The sequence below is a fragment of the Danio aesculapii genome, chromosome 25 (assembly GCF_903798145.1).
Source record: "Danio aesculapii chromosome 25, fDanAes4.1, whole genome shotgun sequence".
NCBI classification, from domain to species: Eukaryota; Metazoa; Chordata; class Actinopteri; order Cypriniformes; family Danionidae; genus Danio; species Danio aesculapii.
In genome coordinates, this window is record NC_079459.1 from 7198035 (window position 1) to 7217739 (window position 19705).

Consider the following 19705-nt stretch of genomic DNA (forward strand, 5'->3'; position numbering starts at 1 on the left):
TTTGTTAAAGACAGTGAATAGTACAGTTCCTCAGCATCAATGTTTACCTGTCGGTCTTCAAGTAACTTAACCCAAAATATTCTCTGTGAAACAGAACTTTATACTATCTACAAACAAACCATTCTGTGTTTACTAAGCTCAACAAGACCATCTTATCAGATGTTTCAGCTGTTGTTTGGCTTGTACCCATTGAGAATTTAGAATTACCCACTTAGATCACACCTATTAGTTTGTAGGGGTTGAGGCACAGGTCACCCCCAGCATACACAGAATTGACCACATCAGATTTCATTCAATGTAAATGCAGCTGTACTAAAATGTTAATGTAAGAAGATAACACCATGTATTGTAATTTCAGTCTTGCTAACATATATCCCGCCATATATTTGTTTTACTTCTGAACATTAAATCTTCATAAGCAGACTGATAGTTTATTATTAAAGAATTAAATCCAAAAAGTTGTTAGATTTAGCTGTATTTGGCTTAACCGCTCCTGGCTGGCTCGCCAAATTGTTTGATTTTGCTGTATTTGGCTTAACCATTCTCATACACAAAATAGGTAAGCTGACCAAAGTTCTTATGGAGAGAAGTACGGCGCAGTGAATAGTACGGTTCCTCAGCATCAATGTTAACCCTTCTGTCTTCAAGTAACTTAACCCAAAGATTTGTCTGTGAGACAGAACTTTATACTACCTACAAACAAAACATTCTGTGTTTACTAAGCTTAACAGGACCATCTTAGTTTGGATTGTACCCATTAAGAACTCAAAAGGCTCACAACTATTGTAAAATGATCATTTAGATCACACCTATTAGTTTGCAGGGGTTGAGGTACAGGTCACCTCCAGCATACGCAGAATTGACCACATCCGATTTCATTCAATATATATGCAGCTGAAATGCACATAATCTTTCAAAGTTCATGGAAAAATGTTATATATGAAGTAAAAAAACGTATTGACTTAAATATTTATTTTAAAAATAGCATAGTTAATTGTAAATGATTGATATAGTGAGCTTAAAAAAACTCTTTTCTTATTTATATTTTTAGCTTCAGGATCAAGGACTTGCTGAGATTGTTTTAAAAGAATATCTGGGCGCAACCACCGACAAGATCAAAATCCGAGATGGTTTTCGAGAGATAATAGGGGACTTCTTTTTCAACCTTCCAGCTCGCAAATTAGCGAATTACCATCGAGGTGAAGTTTACAGTTTTTATGCATATTTATGAATAAAAAAATATATGGTTATGCCAATTTTTTTATTCAAATAATTTTTCCCTTAATAGATACTGGTGCACCAGTGTACATGTATGAATTCCAGCATCCTGCCTATATATTTCAAAACAAAAGACCCAGCTTTGTTGGATGTGACCATGGGGATGAACTTTTATTTGTTTTTGGTTATTGCTTTGGAAATGGACATATGAAGGTGGAAGGTACAGTATATATTACCTTAAGGAATGGTTTGTCATTAATATGTTTTATAATGTCATACTGCAATCTTAATGCTTTCTATTGGTAATATTCAGGAAATACTGTCAAATTATTGAGACTAATGGGAATTGATGGCACATTTAAGCTTCCTAACATTAAATCTTCTTGTTTTAACCTCATAATGCAGGTGAACTCTCAAAGGAAGAACATGAACTTTGTAAAACTACCATGGCTTACTGGGGAAACTTTGCTCGCACTGGGTAAGTGATGGCACTGGTGATATTACAGTTGCTTATAGGTTAAGCTGGAGAAATGTAGATCTGCATACGTATTGTTTTATATACAAATTATGTAATACATTCATATACTTTTCGAAATTCTCAAGTTCACCTTGGTTAGCTAAAATAAATCACTTTTTATATATTGTACTGTCTGTTTTCCATGGTTTTAGAGAAACCAAAATTATTTATATTAATTATGACACACACAAGTTGGTATTGATGGTTAATGATGACTCTCCATAGGCATAATGTGTTTTATACTGTCAAAATCACTTATTATATTGACCTTCGCCTAAACCCAACCCTCACTGGAAACCTTTGGCAAATTTTGAATGTCAAAAGTCACTATTAAGTATGTTTTAAGCATTTTGAATTACAAGGACACAACAGATGTCTTCGTAAACCACCTCAATGTTGTAATAACTAGGTCACTCCCATGTCATTATACACTATTTTGTTCTTGTAAACTACACAAATAAGACTGCAAACTATTCCAAATGACAGTTTCACATTATAATGTCTGTTCTGTTTTTCATTGGTGGTAGGAATCCGAATGGTCCAGGCCTCGTAGAGTGGCCGAAATATGGAGCTGAAGCCGAGTATCTCGGCATTGGACTGGAACAGAAATTCAGCAAAAACTTTAAGGGAAATCACTTTCATTTCATGACTGAAAAGCTCCCGCAGATCATAAAAGAGTGGAAGGAAGGCAAGTGATTTGTTTTGGAATTGGTATATAATAAAGAACTGTTTAATGCTCTTATTTTTTGCCATAATACTATTGTAAACTAAATGGTTCATGAGATCAAGAAGATTTTTGTATATTTTTACAGCAAAATACAAGAAATGAAGCACATAATGGCTTATGTTTTAAGAAAAGCCAGTCAAAATTGTAAATTTAGGTCACAGATATACAAAAAGTGTCCCTGCTATATCCTCTAGAGGCTGAATAGCTTTGTAACTGTTAGCATAATGCTAGTCTGTCGTTTTCATTGGTTCTAATATACATATATGTACACATGTATATAAAAACTCCAAATTAATGCTCTTATTTTTTGCATTAATACTATTATTTAATTAGAAACTTACATAGAGTGGCCAGTCCATATGTGATTTGTGAGCCAAATGGTTCATGAGATCAAAAAATGTGACTTTTCTATGTTCTTTTACAGCAAAACACAAGAATTGAAGCAAATATCAGCATATGTTTTAAGAAAAGCCATTTTAGGCTGCAGATATATTCACAAAAACTGTCACTGCTATATCCTGAAGGGACTGTATAGCTTTGAAAGTATAATGCTATTCTGTTGTTTTTTATTGGCTCTAACCTATATATACACATCTGATTTTGACAGGACCTGTAGTAAACACCAAATTAGGATCTCTAAGAGGTTCCTACGTGATGGCGAAGGGCAAGGATTCGGTCATTAGTAGCTATTTTGCTGTACCATTTGCTAAGCCTCCAGTAGGTCCTTTGAGGTTGACTCCACCACAGCCTGCAGTCGCATGGCAAGGAGTGAGAGATGCCACCAAACAGCCGCCCATGTGAGAATAAAACACAGCTAATCAACTAAAGTGATCAGCCATATTCATCTTGAAGAAATTTACCCTTTTGTTCACTTATTCAGGTGTCTCCAGCCAAGGGAGAAAGTTTTAGAACTGTTAAATAATATTTCAATGAGTACTGATGTCCCTGAAGTATCAGAGGATTGTCTTTACCTCAATATTTACACTCCTTCCAAATCTGGAGACAACAAAAAGTTACCTGTGAGTATTTGGTTTGAATTACATTTGAGTTTGAGATAAATATGTATTTCATTAATGTATTTTTTATGTTTATAATGTGCTTAAAGGTCATGGTTTGGATTCACGGTGGGGGTTTAATTTTGGGATCTGCTTCCATTTATGATGGACATGCTTTGGCTGCTTATCAAGATGTAGTGGTAGTCGAGATCCAGTACAGACTTGGCCTACTTGGATTTTTCAGGTAAAATCATATATAGATTTACAATATTGGAAGTTGTTTTCTAAAAAATGCTAACTTTGACTTGGTGTTTCTTCAACTATGGGCTCTTTTCTATTTGTATCTGTTCTAAATATTTCTCAAAATATGAGTAAAAGATAACTATAAATGTAATTATTTTAGTTACACTTTAGTTTAGGTCACAATTCACGGTATTAACAAACCATTAACTAACTCTGCTAGCTTAATAAACCACTAATTAGCTGTTTATTAATAGTTAGTTAGGTAGAAGTTGGGTTTAGGTTTTGAGTAGGATTAGGGATGCAGAATAAGACCATACTTCTAATAATAATCTTATAATTTACTAATGAACAGTTACTATATTTATAATAGGCAGATAATCAGGGTGTCCGCGGGGTCTTAAAAAGTAAAAAAGTTGATAAATCAATTAAATTAAGGTCGTTAAAAGGTATTAAAGTCTTAATCACGTTTTTACGAGGTCTTAAATTTTGTTTAAGCATTGTCCAAAATGTTTGACTCCAAAAAAGCATAAATATATTTATTGTCCTCCTCTATTATTAACAATGCCATGCTCTCCTCGCAATTGGTTCGGGTCAGTGCGCGTCCGACCAAGCTCCTCTGTCTGGGTGATGTCACGTAAATTGGGACAAATGCGGGAAGGTGATGTGACGCTCTCCACATGTAGCGAAACAATAGAGCAAAACAGACGACAAAATGGGAAATTGCAAGTTTGGATACTCCTGGTTGGAGAAAGATGAGTTTAAACAGTGACTGAAGTCTGTCGCTGAAAACAACCGCATGATTTATTCTTTCAAGGTTTGTTTCTTCCGAGCTTGTCTGAGTTCTGTTGCACGGTTGTGCTCCATTGATTTATTTAACTACAACTGTTTATTAACAACTGTTAATAAAAGGTTTGATACTGATTAGAACTTGAAGTGGTGATGAGGTCTTAAAATATTCTGGAAAGGTCTTTAAAAAATCTTTAAAAGGTATTGAAATTACCTTTAGGATTCCTGCATATACGCTGGTAATAAGCCAATAGTTAATAACATGAATTGTAAGTGAATGTTACCATTATTTTTTATGTCTGAAACATTATTTCTCTAACAAATGACCATTTAGCACCGGAGACGAGCATGCGCCAGGAAACTATGGTCTTCTGGATCAGGTAGCTGCGCTTCAGTGGGTTCAGGAAAACATCCACAGCTTTGGTGGAGATCCTGGATCAGTGACCATCTTTGGAGAGTCTGCTGGAGGAGTCAGTTCATCTTTACATGTAAGGATTGTCTGAGATATGGCTTTATGTAAATATATAACCATGCATTTTTTAAAAGATTTTCTCTACATCTCCTGTAGGTCCTTTCTCCATTATCTGCCAACTTGTTTCACCGTGCCATTGCAGAAAGCGGTACAGCGGCAATCTTTGGTGAACTGATTCCCGACCCACTGCCAATCGCTCAAGTAAATTACAATTCAAAATGTTCAGTTTTCATTTGATTTAACTCTGAGGTACAGATGTTCCATTAAAAGGTGCAAACATTTCATTTTGAAGCTTTTAGGCAACACATCTGGCTGTGATATTTCCAGCCCTAAGAAGATTGTTGACTGTGTTATGCAGATGACCGAAGAGGACATATTGAAGATTGCAAGGGTTTGCATTACAACTTTTCACATTAATTATTAAATTAATATCAGTATGATGTTAATATCAGTGTATAATGGTGTGTTTGCATATATTTGGTTCATAAAACAGGAAGCACCAAACCTTCATGGTGGAGTCACGGTTGACGGCCAGTTCCTTCCCAAGCCTGTGAATGAACTTCTTAAGTCGAAAGAGTTTAACAAAGTGCCTCTGATGATTGGAGTTACTGATGACGATGGTGGCTTTACTCTAGCTAACGTAATGGGAAATTGTCATTTCGACTGTAAAATGCAACCATTTACTTCAGAAATATCAGTCTATGTTAATATAATCGTCGTCTTTCCATAGATGCATGCACCCCCGGGATGGATAGATGGAATGGACAGAGAACAGGTCACAGCGTTTATGCCATTTGCCATTTTTAATTCAGAGGTAAGTCAATTTGAAAGCAAATACATTCAGTGCAAAACAATTGAAAGAAATCTTTATGTCTTTTAAGCTCTTCATTTGTAATCAAGCTCTTAGTTTATCATTTACAAGTACCTTCAATTTCCCCCAACATAATATAGTTTTTGTTAGGCTTGTTTAGTTTATTTGTTCTCTTTCAGTAATTTCTGCATTTAAAAAAATCTATCTCTTGTGGCATCCCCAGGGTTTTACCATAGGACCTATACTGGTTGTATGTTAATGTTAGATAACACATTAATAATATGCATATAATAATACAATTGTTAAAACATATCCCCATTGTATCTCAGTATCTACAACCCCAAATCAGAAAAAGGTTGGGACAGTATGCAAAATGCAAATAAAAAAAGAAAGTAGTGATTTCTAAATTTACTTTGACTTGTATTTCATTACAGACAAAACAACAAACATTATTTAATGTGTTCTTCATGATTTTCATTGTTTTTCAAATAAATACATATCTCAAATTTTGGTTCTTGCAACGCTTTAAAAAAAAGTTGGAACAGTAAAGCATTTACCACTTTGTAATGTTGTCATTACTTTTTACAACACTTAAAAGACGTTCAGGGACTGAAGACACCAAGTGATGAAGTCTTCCTCCGCAGCCAGGATGTTGTAATGTGTGCAGAATGTGGTTTTACATTGCTTTGTTGAAATATGCATGGGCGTCCCTGGAAAAGAAGGCAGTATATTGTGCTCCAAAATCTTTATGTACTTTTCAGCATTAATGGTGCCACCCTAGAAGTGCAAGTTACCTTTGCCAAGCGCACTGACACAACCCCATACCATGACAGACCCTGGCTTTTGCACTTGTTGCTGGTAACAAGTCTGGATGACCCTTTTCTTCTTTGGTCTGGAGCACATGGTGTCCAATTTTCCTAATAAAAGTACCTGTAATACTGATTTATCTGAACACAGTAGTTTAAGTTCAATTTATTTATATAGCACGTTTCCAACTTCCACAAGTCTGTACAAAGTGCTTTACAGAGAAAAAACAAATAAACAATATAAGCATTAAAACAGTAACAGCAATAGGCACATAATAGGAAAGAACATAGAGAGTGTAACAATAAAAAGAGCAAAAAATAAAAATAGAAATTTTGCCAAATTAAAAGATGCTACCACAGTTGAACATGACCGTATTGATATTTCCAACCCCTTTTGAGATATGTTTATCAAATTTTATGTTCTGGTCTGATGTTATGCCCAGGTTACGTACTTGGGGCGATCTGAACTCCTCCAGGTTGTACACGTTTCCACTGTGTCATGTTCCATCCCTGATGCCTCCAAGCCCAGAGAAGTCAACGGCGCTTCTGGACAATGTTAACATAGGGCCTCCCCTTTGGCACAGTACAGTTTTAACCTGCATTTGTGGATGTAGCTACGTATTGTGGTACTTGACAAAGGTTTGCCAAAGTAGTCCTGGGCCCATGTGGTGATATCGCTTACAAATGAATGCAGTGCCATCTGAGGGATTGGAGATCACAGTTGTTCAGCTTAGTCTTGGGCCGAGATTGCATTTTTTGCCATTTCGCCCAGCCCTAGTTACTAGTTAAACAAGATAAATGTTATAACATTACTGCAATTCTAATTGTTCTAATAAAAAAATGTTCTGATAAATCACAGACGATAAACCGTGCAAGTTTGAATGCAAAGTAAACTAATTAATCAATTTAAATGATAATTCGTTTAGTTTCAGGATGAGGCGATTGCTGAGTTTGTTTTAAATGAGTATCTGGGCACATCTACGGACAGAATCCAAATCCGAGACACTTTTCGAGAGATGATGACGGACTTATTTTTCAACATCCCAGCTCGCAAACTAGCCAATTACCACAGAGGTGAGATTTAACTGTGTTTATTTGTATTTCTGCACCAAATATGTCAGTTTATTTAGCTTTTTTTTTAATTCTTGTCACAGATACTGGCGCACCAGTGTACTTGTATGAATTCCAGCATCGTCCCAGCATATATCAAAACAAAAGACCCAGTTTTGTTGGATGTGACCACGGAGATGAACTTTTATTTGTTTTTGGTGACTGCTTTGCAAATGGACACATAAAGGTGGAAGGTACAGTGTTTATGTATTAAAATGTATACAGTCTTAATGGTTCTAATGCAAGTTAAAGGGATAGTTCACCCAAAAAATGGAACAAATGAAAGGGAAGAGAAAATTATGAAATATCAATTTAAGCACCTCATAGCTATTTTGCTTAACACTAAGATTTATTTTTTCTTCCTTAATTAAGGTGAATTCTCCGAGGAAGAGAATGAACTTTGTAGAACTACCATGACTTACTGGGGAAATTTTGCCCGCACTGGGTAAGTAGTGACATTGCAGGTAAAACAGTTTTCTACAGGTTTAGTTAAAAATGCTAACATTTATTACGATATTACTTAATTTCAGTATTTTGTAATTAATTACGATTAACATTAATGGGTTACTTCAACACCAAATGAAAATGTTGTTAATGTTTATACACCCTCATGTTGCTTCACAACTATAAGAAATAAAAGTCTTTGAAACATAACATAAGGGGTCGGGTAACAATGGAGGTGAGGGTCCAAATGCAGTTTATTAATAGCATAGTCAGGCAGGCAATGGTCAAACAGGAACAGACAAAAGTATGCAGGTTATCCAAAAGAGTAATCAAAGGCAAAGAGATCAGTTCAGGCGGCAAACAACAAATAACAATTAACAAGGCGAGGATCAGAACACAGGGTAGGGCAAGGCAAGCACAATGCTTCGTAATGCTACAGGAAATAAACAAGACTCAGCAAAGTGTGTGAGAATGTAAGGTGTATTTTTTTGCTTGATTCATATGAACTTCTACTTTTGGTCTCTATGAACACTTTTGAAGCATCAGAGTTTCAGGTGAATTATTACAAACAAGCACATTACATATATATATTATATATAACAGTTATATATATATATATATACATATATATATATATATATATATATATATATATATATATATATATATAACAGTTTCACTTTTTAAAGGGTTAGTTAAATTAAAAATGAATATTGTTATTAATTACTCACTCTTGTGTCATTTTAAACACCTGAGACATTCATTCATATTCGGAACACAAATGATGATGTTTTGGCCCTGACTCGTTTTAAAGGCCAGAAAGGTGTCACTGCACCGTGCTCATAAATGTGCGCAATGTACTGACACTGAGGAGAAGAAACTGCTGAATAAATTCATTAAACTCAATACACAAACATATTCACGTAATTTGAAACTGTTCTGATTGAACCACTGAAGGCATATGGTCTGTTTTGAGGATGTTTTTCAGTACGTTTCTGGACATGTATGGGTCGGGAACCCTTGCTGTCAATGGAGGATGAGTGAGCTCTCCGATTTTATGTTAATTTGTATTCCGAAGATAAATGAAAGTCTCAGATTTGAAACAACATGATGGTGAGTATTTCTTAATGCCTGTTTTGTTCTGAATGACCTTGTTGGCAGGTCTCCGAATGGTCCAGGCCTCACAAAATGGCCCGAATTTGGAGCTGAAGCTGAGTATCTCGCCATTGGACTGGAACAGAAAGCCAGCAAAAACTTTAAGGGAAATCACTTTCATTATGTGACCCAGGAACTTCCACAGATAATAAAAGAGTGGAAGGAAGGCAAGTGATCGGTTTTAAAATAATTGTAAAACCAAAAAGCAAATATATAATGTGTTTAATTTAAAGTTATTTAAAGTCTGCATAAACCAGAAGCTACGACTGTTTTTTTTTTCGTATTGTGAGGCAGTTCCTAGAGAAACGTAATATTAAATGATAAAACAGTGGGCGTGGCTTGTTTTTTCTACAGCGAGCTGATTGGATGTAGTAAAGTAGGGATAGTAATTGACAACAGTGTGTTGAATAATGTCTAATAATTCAATGGACGAGAGTCAATTATTCTGCTTATACAATGGTTACCACTCCTAAAGACACTAAAAATGTTGTATTTCAAGACATTTGTCAGGTTTTGGTCCTCAAACGGACTCAATTCTTATGCATCCCACCCCCAAAGCCTTCTGAAATCTTTCAGAGTAGTGATTTGGAACTGTACTGTGGTTCAAAACTCTGTTGTTGCTGTCCATTTTGCCTACTTATGCTGTGTTATAAAAATTTGGGTGCGTTTCAATTCGTTCCCTTGTTCAGTTATCAGCGCACTAATCAGGGCATCAGTCATTTTAAGTGCTGTCTCAATCACATAATGATTTCATTGCGCTGAAGTGTTTGCTCCCTCAATGCACAGTGAAAATTAATCTAAGGGGACGTTCTGAAGTCTAATGCCGAGATCAGACTGCAGGATTTTCAAAGTAGTCATGTCACGGATGTTTTCACACTGCATGACTATCTGGGTTAGCATTTTTTCGGTGCTGTGTTTACACTGTAGGATGGATTGGCGACAGGAGAGTTCACACTGCATGACTTTAAAATAGGAAGAATCACAGACAACTTTGTCCAAGCTGTGTCTCACAACCAAACAAATGCGAAAAATGACATGAAAACAACGCGAGGTCACGTAATATATCTTTCGTTATTAACTACATAATGCAAAAAGAAGGCTTCAGCTTTAGAAACGTGTGTTGCTCACCTGGCTTTTGAAGAGAGTTAACAATTTCTCCTCAATGTTTTTTTTACTTTTCGACCTGATTGTGATATTGCTTAGATGACACGTCAAACAGACACTAGTGCTCCTGACAAATTTACACTAGTTTTTCCTCCATTTCTTGGGTCCAGATAAACTGAAAATGAGCGCTTTTAACTTCTCCCCCAGCCTCCTGCTGGCCTGCAGGTACCCGTGCTAGTGAATGCTGTCCTCTCATTGGCTGTAGGCGATCGCGGATGTTATTTTCAATCAGAAAACATTTCACATGGCGTGATTTGAATTGCTGACAGCTCCAGATGTTTAGCACACCAAATATCTCACAAGTGTCGCCGACTGATCTGCGATTCTCTCATATCAGGGCTAAAATCATTCAGTCTGAACTCGGCATTAGGCTGCATCCAAAATCATATACTTCTATACTATATAGTACATTAAAAACCGTATCCGAGCCGAGTAGTATGTCCGAATTCATAGTATTCACAAAACAGAATGTGAGAAGTCCAGATGACCTACTACTTTTGGCGAGGTTCTGAAGTGTGCATCCAATAGATGCTATGCTATCCCATGATGCCACAGCCAACTTCTATTCAGATATAGCAATGAGCTCTAGGCAGTTGACCAATCACAACAGACTCTTGGAAATGTGGAGTTAAAAGAAAACAGATCGTGGATTGAACTGTTTTAGACACTGTGTGTAAAGAACGGAGTCTATAATGTATGTTATGAAAATAATTGTGTTATTTGATCTTAGATGAATGTACTACTGTTGTAGGAAACCTCCAAGACAAAATCAAAAATATTTAAAAACTGTAATGGGGTACTTTAAGTCAAGTTACGTTTTATTTTTACATTTTTTTTTTAATCAATTTATTTCCAGGACCTGTAGTAGAAACAAAACTAGGATCTCTGAGAGGTGCCTTCCTGACTGTGAAGGGCAAGGACACAATAGTCAATAGTTATCTAGGTGTGCCATTCGCCAAGCCGCCTGTAGGACGCCTGAGACTGGCTCGACCACAGCCTGCAGAGAAATGGCAAGGAGTGAGAGATGCCACCAAACAGCCACGGATGTAAGAAAAGGCCCACGACCATATTTCAATTCAGAGGTTTTTGTTCAATCAATTCCCTTATCTAAAGCTAGCACGGTTTCTTCAGGTGCCTCCAGGAAAGGCAAATGACCGTGACTGAACTGAAGTTTCTATCGATGGATGTGGAGGTTCCTGAGGTCTCAGAGGACTGCCTGTATCTCAACATCTACACCCCAGTCAAACCCGGACAAGAAGACAAGAAGTTACCAGTAAGTTCAAGTGTTTTTGTGGTTGTGATTTCAGTGTCCTTGTGCAATAAGGCTTGAGATTGTTTTTCATTGTGTGTACCAGGTCATGGTTTGGATTCATGGTGGAGGACTTTCTCTTGGATCAGCTTCAGTGTATGATGGCTCTGTTCTGGCTGCATATCAGGATGTGGTCGTGGTGCTCATTCAGTACAGATTGGGTCTTCTGGGGTTCCTAAGGTAGGTTAAAGACTAGAGAAACAGGGATGTCAAACTCATTTTCACTGAGGGCCACTTTAGCATTATGGCTGCCCTCAAAGGGGGAGGGGTTATACCCAGGGACGGACTGGCCATAGGGAGCACCAGGACATTTCCCTGTGGCCCTATGATCAATTTGGCCTGCCACCGTGAATCTGGCCTGCCCCTTCTACACCCTCCACCCCCCACCTTCCGGCTCTTCACTTACTGATCACCCACCCACACATTCAAACCTCCTAACCCTTCACTTACTCACCACAAAAACCCCCCACCTCCCTTTTTCACTTATAGATCGCCACGCCCCTCCCCCCCATAAGCTCTTAACTTATCGATAGAGTGGAGGAACTATGACGTTAATTTGTATGCAAAAACCCGGAAGCGAGTTAGCATTTTAGCAGTTGCGGTTCCCTCGTGCCAAAGTCAATGGGTTTTTTCAACAGGATTTCAGTTAAATCGCCTAAATAAGGTTCTAGGCTAACACAAACTCAAGATACTTTCACGTTTTATTCTATGACATAAAACGCATCAGTTACATCACACTCTTGATTTTTTTAATAGGTTACGCTTCTTTAAAATGACGGATGCTATCAAGTTGCTAAATGAGACTAGAGGCGGTGTCGGAGACATTATACGTCATCGAGCTGAACTGGTCTAAAACGCAGCTCGATTGCATTATGCATGTAGATTTGTCTGTCATTTAAGTATTTTCATAAATAGTATATTATAGTTTGTTGTGTTTTTCTAATTGATAAATCATATTGTGTGTAGATAATTCCTTCACTTGTAAAGACTGTCGAGACAGGTTAATTTGCTGATCAGATATTTTAATTCAACGATATTATGGGGATACTGCTTACCAGTGCAGTCTGTCTCTTTCCTTCTCTCAGTAATGTAAACGTGTGAATAAATGTTTAAGAAAAACACTCGTTAACTGTCATTTTAACATGATCAATAGACTTTTCGTTGGTTTTTTCTTCATCTGAACACATTTAACTCTGTCATTTAACTCTGTCATAACTGCAATATTTATACTCCACCATAAAATGTATGGCATATGTGACTGTATGGGCTGCTTTTCGCTGTACTTTGTGACATATTAAGAATAATAAATGTTGTTTTCGATCCATGATGGAACTTGCAGGCATTTGATAGACTTGTCCCTCACGCCTCATTTCTATCATCTGTTAAGGTAAGCGGGCCTATGGGAAAATCCTATAGGGATATAGCCAAGTAGCCTACAAGGTGACGTCATAGTTCCTCCACTCTATTACCCCCCCTCTTCTCTTATCGATCGCACCCCATCACCAACACCCCGATTTGCCACTTGCTGTTAGCTACAGCGGCCTGAGGTTCAGAAACTGTACCTAAAAATCTGTCCCAGTCCGACCCTGGTTATACCAGTAATACTGTATAAATAATATAGGGATTTATTCTGCGAAAACAACCCTCCTGGATGTACTTTATCCCACTTATTACATGGCTACTTGCCACAAAATATAAAAATTACAAATAAAGCATAGTTCTGAGCCATGTAAGCTGACAGAAAGGAAAAACAACTGATAGAGTTTACACTAAAGGCTGATTTATACTTCTGCGTCAAGCGCACGCTTATGTTCTGGTGCAGCCTTCAGATGGTCGCATAGCCCTCGCCGATGCTCACGCTCACCTCTCAAAAAATTTAACTACATGTCGCAACAACATGTAGCGCAAGCTCTGTGATTGGTCGGCTGGGTAGCTGTGATGAGTGTGGGTGGTGCTGAGAGCCACAAGCCCCTGATGGAGCGAGTGTTTACAAGTGTCGAGTCCTGTGAAGGAGCTCCATATGGAAACGTTTGATTTGTGTTTACCTTATGATTAACGTTGTTGCACGTCCGCCGGTTCCCGCCTCTGAATGAGCGAGTTTCAGCTACTTGTAGTGTTCAGAAAACACAAAACACTGGCAAGGAAACTCGACACAGAGGAAGAGTGTACTGTTGGTGTGCCTTTATGAACAGGGTTGGGAAACACTGCACTAACCTGTACATTATTCAGTCACAAGATTGTGGCAAATAGTCAAAAACTCGGACAGAGACTAAATTGGTTTAATGATACAGACCTACGCATTATTTATTTACGGTGGTTCCAAAAAGTCCAAAACAGTGGCGTGACAGACAAGCAGATATATATGAATGTGGATGTAAATGTATGGATGTGAACCTTTTCACTGATGATCAAGGTGATTTGAAGTTCCCGGATGAGCCTGTGTTATTTAGTGGTTGTTATCGTAGAATAACATACCTTGAATATCGCGACTGACCAATCAGAAGCAAGCATTCCAGACAGCTGTATAATAATACTCCCTAACAAATTGATAAATATAGATGTTTTTCTCTTTATTTCATTATAACTTATTAAAATAACATATAAATACATGTTTTTGCATATCATTGTTGATATTTTAATCTAAAGATTTTTACAAATGTAAATATTGAAATAAAGGTCTTGTAGGGCTGAAATCAATCATTAGATTTCTTCACAAAATAGTGAAAAATGAAAATATTTATTGTGGAATGGGCGTTTCATTCATCATTTTGCTACATCACTCGTATACTCAATTTAAGCTCTATTTTGATATTTATATTACATAGTTTTAATTAGAGATTTTGATTATTTTATTTTATTTATAATTTTTATTTTATTTTTAATAATAAATAGTATTTTCTATTTGTAGCACCGGAGACGAGCATGCACCAGGAAACTATGGTCTTCTGGATCAGGTAGCTGCGCTTCAGTGGGTTCAGGAGAACATCCACAGCTTCGGTGGTGATCCTGGATCAGTGACCATCTTTGGAGAGTCTGCTGGAGGAATCAGTGTATCCACGCTGGTATGTGTCTTTATTTATATCTTAATTAGTCTAAATCATTAATCTAGAATCATTAATTTATGTTCAAAATCATCATGTCTTCAAGATTCTTTCCCCACTGGCGTCTGGACTGTTTCATCGCGCCATTGCAGAAAGTGGAACTGTCTTCTGGGATGGTTTAGTCATGGCTGATCCTTTTCAGAGAGCCCAGGTATGTATATATATATATATATGTTTTCATATTTGCGTATTTTCATCATGTTATTATTTAAATTAAGCTCTAGCGTTGATTTTTATTTTAGGCTGCAGCCAAACAATGCGACTGTGACAGCAGCAGTTCAGCAAGGATTGTCGACTGTATCATGCACTGGTCTGAAGAGGAGGCTCTGGAATGTTCCATGAAGGTTGGAAATATTTATTAAAGTCCACATGAACCGCAAGCTGCGACTGTTGTTTTTTGGTATTGTGATCCAGTTCCTAGAGAAATGGAATATTAATTAAGCAAACAGTGGGTGTGGCTTGTTTTTTCTACTGCGAGATGATTGGATGTAGTAAAGTCAGCATTTTATTCAGAAAGATCAGGAAATGGGTTTTAGAAGAGTTATTACAACCAAAGGGCTTAGAATTGACCAAGAGGCGACACTCAATAGAATGTTCCATTGCAACAGCAACACCAAGCAACAGCCCGGCATATCCGCCATTTTGGAGTGAAATCGATCGGCCGTCCATTGGATCTTATTGCTGTTGCGATGGCAAGCAGCTGCTTTGTTTTTTATTTATTTATTTAAAAAGCGCATTAAAGCTGAGATACAACCTGAAACATGACAATACAACACTTACTTTCACAATCATTAGTACTTTTAATAATTTATTTTACAGACTTTACAGACAATATGCTGTTGTTCATTCCAAAATGGCTACCGCGTGACACTACTGGTATCTAGTGGCGGTTTCCCAAATCGCACTAGAGTGTCACCTCTTGGTGATTCTATGCTCTTTGTTACAACCTTAACAGACTCCTTCCCCTCACCATTTCTGTTTGTTGTCAAAGCTGACAGTTGGAGGGGCGTGGTTAAATGTGTTAGCCACACCCAATTCCTCAGACAGACATAATATGAGAATTTAACTGAAAATAACAGGAAGTGCATTTTTGGATTTTAGTTTCAGATTAGAACTTTTTTTTTTCCTAATACCATACACAGATGAATTGTTCATCACAAAACTAGCAAAACTAGTCATTTATAACTAGTATTAAAGAAGAATGGGTGATCTCGGTCAGAAATCAGACATTGTTCTCTATATAGGTTGTTTTCACATGATGCCGTTGATGAGGCGTGAAATTCAGATGGAGGGCAGGAAGTGGTTCTTCTACATAAGAATCTTCTACATTTTTTCATGTTTTTCACAACTATTTTATTTCATTTTTTAGGGCAACAGTATCTCCAGCAGAAAAGAAACCTCCACATCCAAAACTGCTTGTCCAAAATCTTTTAGATGTTTCTTCAAATAAAATATATTGTGTTCAATGGATGAAAAAAGTTGCTGCTTTTAAACCAGACATTTAAAAAGAACTTATTTTGGAGCAGTAATCACAATACCGTGATACCGTGAAACCGTGATATTTTTATACAAGGATATCATACTATCAGAATCTTATACCAGCCCATGCCTTTATTGGCATTTTTGGACTGGACGTGCACTATATGTCTAGTGATGTGTACTCAAAACGTTCAGCACAAATACATGTACTTTATTTCCTGTGATTGATGTTAGCAATTAATTGTGTAATTGTTTGCATTGTGTTTGCAGTTCCAGATGATGCACTTCTCCATTGCTGTAGATTCTTATTTCCTTCCCAAACCCATCGAGGAGATCGTTGAGCAACAACAGTTCAGTAAAGTTCCTCTCATCAACGGCATTAACAACGACGAGTTTGGCTTCTTGTTGGCTGAAGTAAGTATATTACATTCAAATAGATACAAGTATTATTTTTTTTAATACTCAATTAATATATTTTATAATTTTTGTATTTATTGTATCTATTTTTTTACTAAATCGAAGAGCCAAATATAATTTATTTATTTATAGTGTGTATTATATTTATTTATAAATGTTATTTATATGTTTATTTATTAAATTTATATATGAGTCCCTTAAAATATAATTGAAAAAATAAAAAATAAAATGATTATTGTAGTATTCTAGCTTTCACTAGCTTTTCACGTACAGTTGAAGTCAGAATAATTAGCCCCCCTGAATTATTCGCCCCCTGTTTATTTTTAACCCAATTTCTGTTTAACGGAGGGAAGATTTTTTCAGCACATTTCTAAACATAATAGTTTTAATAACTCATCTTTAATAACTGATTTATTTAATCTTTGCCTTGATGACAGTAAATAATATTTGACTAGATATTCTTCAAGACACTTCTATACAGCTTAAAGTGACATTTAAAGGCTTAACTAGGTTAATTAGGTTAACTAGGCAGGTTAGGGTAATTAGGTATTGTATAATGATGGTTTGTTCTGTAGACTATCGAAAAAAAAAATATCCTTGAAGGGGCTAATAATTTTGACCCAAAAATGCTTTTAAAAAAATTAAAAACAACTTTTATTCTAGCCGAAATAAAACAAATAAGACTTTCTCCAGAAGAAAACATATTATCAGACATACTGTGGAAATTTCCTTGCTCTGTTAAACATCATTTGGGAAATATTTACAAGAGAAAAAAAAATCTAAGGGGGGCTAATAATTCTGACTTCAACTGTATATTTAATTTTTATATTATTATTGTACTGTCCACTTTGATGTCACTTTTACTATATTCTATATGCATTGATGGTATATTCATGTGATTAATTTATGTTTTATTTCAGTATTTCTTGGGTCCTGAATGGATAAATGGCTTGAAAAGAGAGCAAATCGCTGAAGCTTTGACGCTCACATATCCTGATGTAAGCCGTCATTTACAGTACACCTTTCCAGAGTTTATTTGAACATCTTTATTCTGAATCTGCTTTCACTTTTATAATCAGCCCAAGGATCGATGGATCATTGATCTGGTGGCGAAGGAATATCTGGGCGACACACAGGACCCCATTGAAATCCGCGATGTTTATCGGGAGATGATGGGAGACGTGCTGTTTAACATCCCTGCGCTACAACTGGCAAAATACCACAGCGGTGAGAGGAGATCATTTATTAAAGAGCCCATATTATACATTAAAAAGGGTCATATTTTGGTTTTAAGGGTCTCCAACAACAGGCTGATGTGCATGCAAGGTCAAAAAACACTTTCATGGTCCTATAATCTGCATTTATTTTTACCTGATTATCCCAGCGACTCCCATATGATTCATTCAGCAATTCATTTGTTCCCAAACCCCTCCTTTGCACGAAGCTACTTTGCGCTGATTGGACCGATGACAGCCTGTTGCGATTGGTTGACAGAGTGAAATGCCCAGCACAGCATATCAACAATATTGAAGTAGTCAGAGTGCAGAGTGTATGTGTGAGCATACCTGCCAACACTCCGGTTTTTCCCAGGAGTCTCCTGTATTTCAGACCCATCTCCAGCCACCCACCCATTTTGTTATTTATCTCAGAAAACTACCTTTGACTAGAGTAGGTGAATGCAGTAATGTAAGAGTAAGAGCTGTGTTTTACTGTAGGCACAGGAGCTCCAGTGTATCTGTATGAGCTTCAGCATCCGCCCAGCATCATCCAGAAGAAGAGGCCCAGCTTCGTGGGTGTGGACCATGCTGATGACCTCTACTTTATCCAGGGCACCTGCTTCGCTAAAGCCCATCTCAGAATCAGCGGTAAACCTCAGCATCACAAACACACAAGACACTGCAGGGGAACAGGAGGAAATGAACAAATATTTATCACCATTATTGATGACATTAAATAGTACTGAAATATGAAGACTGGGCGGTGCATAAAGTAGCCCCTCCCACTTTAAAAAACAGCCAGTAGCCAAAACCGCTAATAGTGTTTTGTTTTTCTCAGGGCTCTGCCAGTGAGAGTAGTTGAACTTCGCAATAGTGTATTGAAGGGGGCGGGGCATGTCAGATACTAGAGAGCATTTAATTGGTCGGAAGATTTGAAAAGTGGCAAGCTGTGGATATTAATATCTTCTAACGGCAAATTAGGTTACATTTTGATATCCTTAAGACTTATTACAAGATACTTGCATCTAAAAAACGTTCTTTTAATTTCACGACGACTTTAAGAATTTTCAGAGTTTCCAAATTGTTTCGTTTTGACATGGTGGAATCAAATAGTTGGTTTTTAGTGAGGGAATTTGGGTAATCTCTATTTATTACTCCATAATTGATAAAATACTGCTTATTATTTGTTTACAGAAATTTTTTTTTATAAAGAATGAAAAATAAACTCTGGTTTGTAAATTGAACTAATATGAAGAAAGGGCGGGACATATAGTAGCCCCTCCCTCTTTAAAAAAAACAACCAATAGCATTTTTATTTTTGTCACCGCTCTGCCAGTGAGAGCGGTTGAACTTAAGCGCAATAATGTATTGAAGGGGCGGGGCATGTCTGATACTAGAGAGCATTTGATTGGTCAGAAGATTTGAAAAGTGGCAAACTAAAAGCTGGGAATATTTATATCTTCTAAATGCAAATTTGGCTACATTTTGATATTCCTAAGACTTACTTAAAGATACTAACATCTAAAAAAAAACGTTCTTTTGATTTCACGATGACTTTAAAAATTTCTGAATTTTCAAAATTGTTTCGTTTTGACATGGTGGAATCAAAGAGTTGGTTTTTAGTGAGGGAATTTGGGTAATCTCTATTTATTACTCCATAATTGATAAAATACTGCTTATTATTTGTTTACAGACAATTTTTTTTATAAAGAATAAAAAATAAACTCTGGTTTG

The 19705-nt window shown here is 36.6% G+C and overlaps 1 protein-coding gene across 3 annotated transcripts in view; it reads left to right on the top strand.

Moving 5' to 3' along the window:
• ces2b (carboxylesterase 2b) overlaps positions 1-19705 on the top strand; it is a 65503-nt gene that overhangs the window by 41891 nt on the left and 3907 nt on the right. For 2 of the 3 annotated variants that reach the window (XM_056451619.1, XM_056451620.1), the window contains exons 34-59: positions 1052-1199; positions 1289-1438; positions 1624-1696; positions 2263-2423; positions 3070-3259; positions 3343-3481; positions 3568-3701; positions 4821-4974; positions 5055-5159; positions 5251-5349; positions 5452-5598; positions 5689-5772; positions 7502-7649; positions 7730-7879; positions 8058-8130; positions 9291-9451; positions 11305-11494; positions 11580-11721; positions 11804-11937; positions 14666-14819; positions 14905-15009; positions 15101-15202; positions 16608-16751; positions 17675-17752; positions 17834-17981; positions 18470-18619. In XM_056451619.1, coding sequence (XP_056307594.1) covers positions 1052-1199; positions 1289-1438; positions 1624-1696; positions 2263-2423; positions 3070-3259; positions 3343-3481; positions 3568-3701; positions 4821-4974; positions 5055-5159; positions 5251-5349; positions 5452-5598; positions 5689-5772; positions 7502-7649; positions 7730-7879; positions 8058-8130; positions 9291-9451; positions 11305-11494; positions 11580-11721; positions 11804-11937; positions 14666-14819; positions 14905-15009; positions 15101-15202; positions 16608-16751; positions 17675-17752; positions 17834-17981; positions 18470-18619 — 3463 coding nt within the window. The remainder of the gene's footprint in view (positions 1-1051; positions 1200-1288; positions 1439-1623; positions 1697-2262; positions 2424-3069; positions 3260-3342; positions 3482-3567; positions 3702-4820; positions 4975-5054; positions 5160-5250; positions 5350-5451; positions 5599-5688; positions 5773-7501; positions 7650-7729; positions 7880-8057; positions 8131-9290; positions 9452-11304; positions 11495-11579; positions 11722-11803; positions 11938-14665; positions 14820-14904; positions 15010-15100; positions 15203-16607; positions 16752-17674; positions 17753-17833; positions 17982-18469; positions 18620-19705) is intronic. The other variant, XM_056451621.1, reaches the window with a different exon arrangement.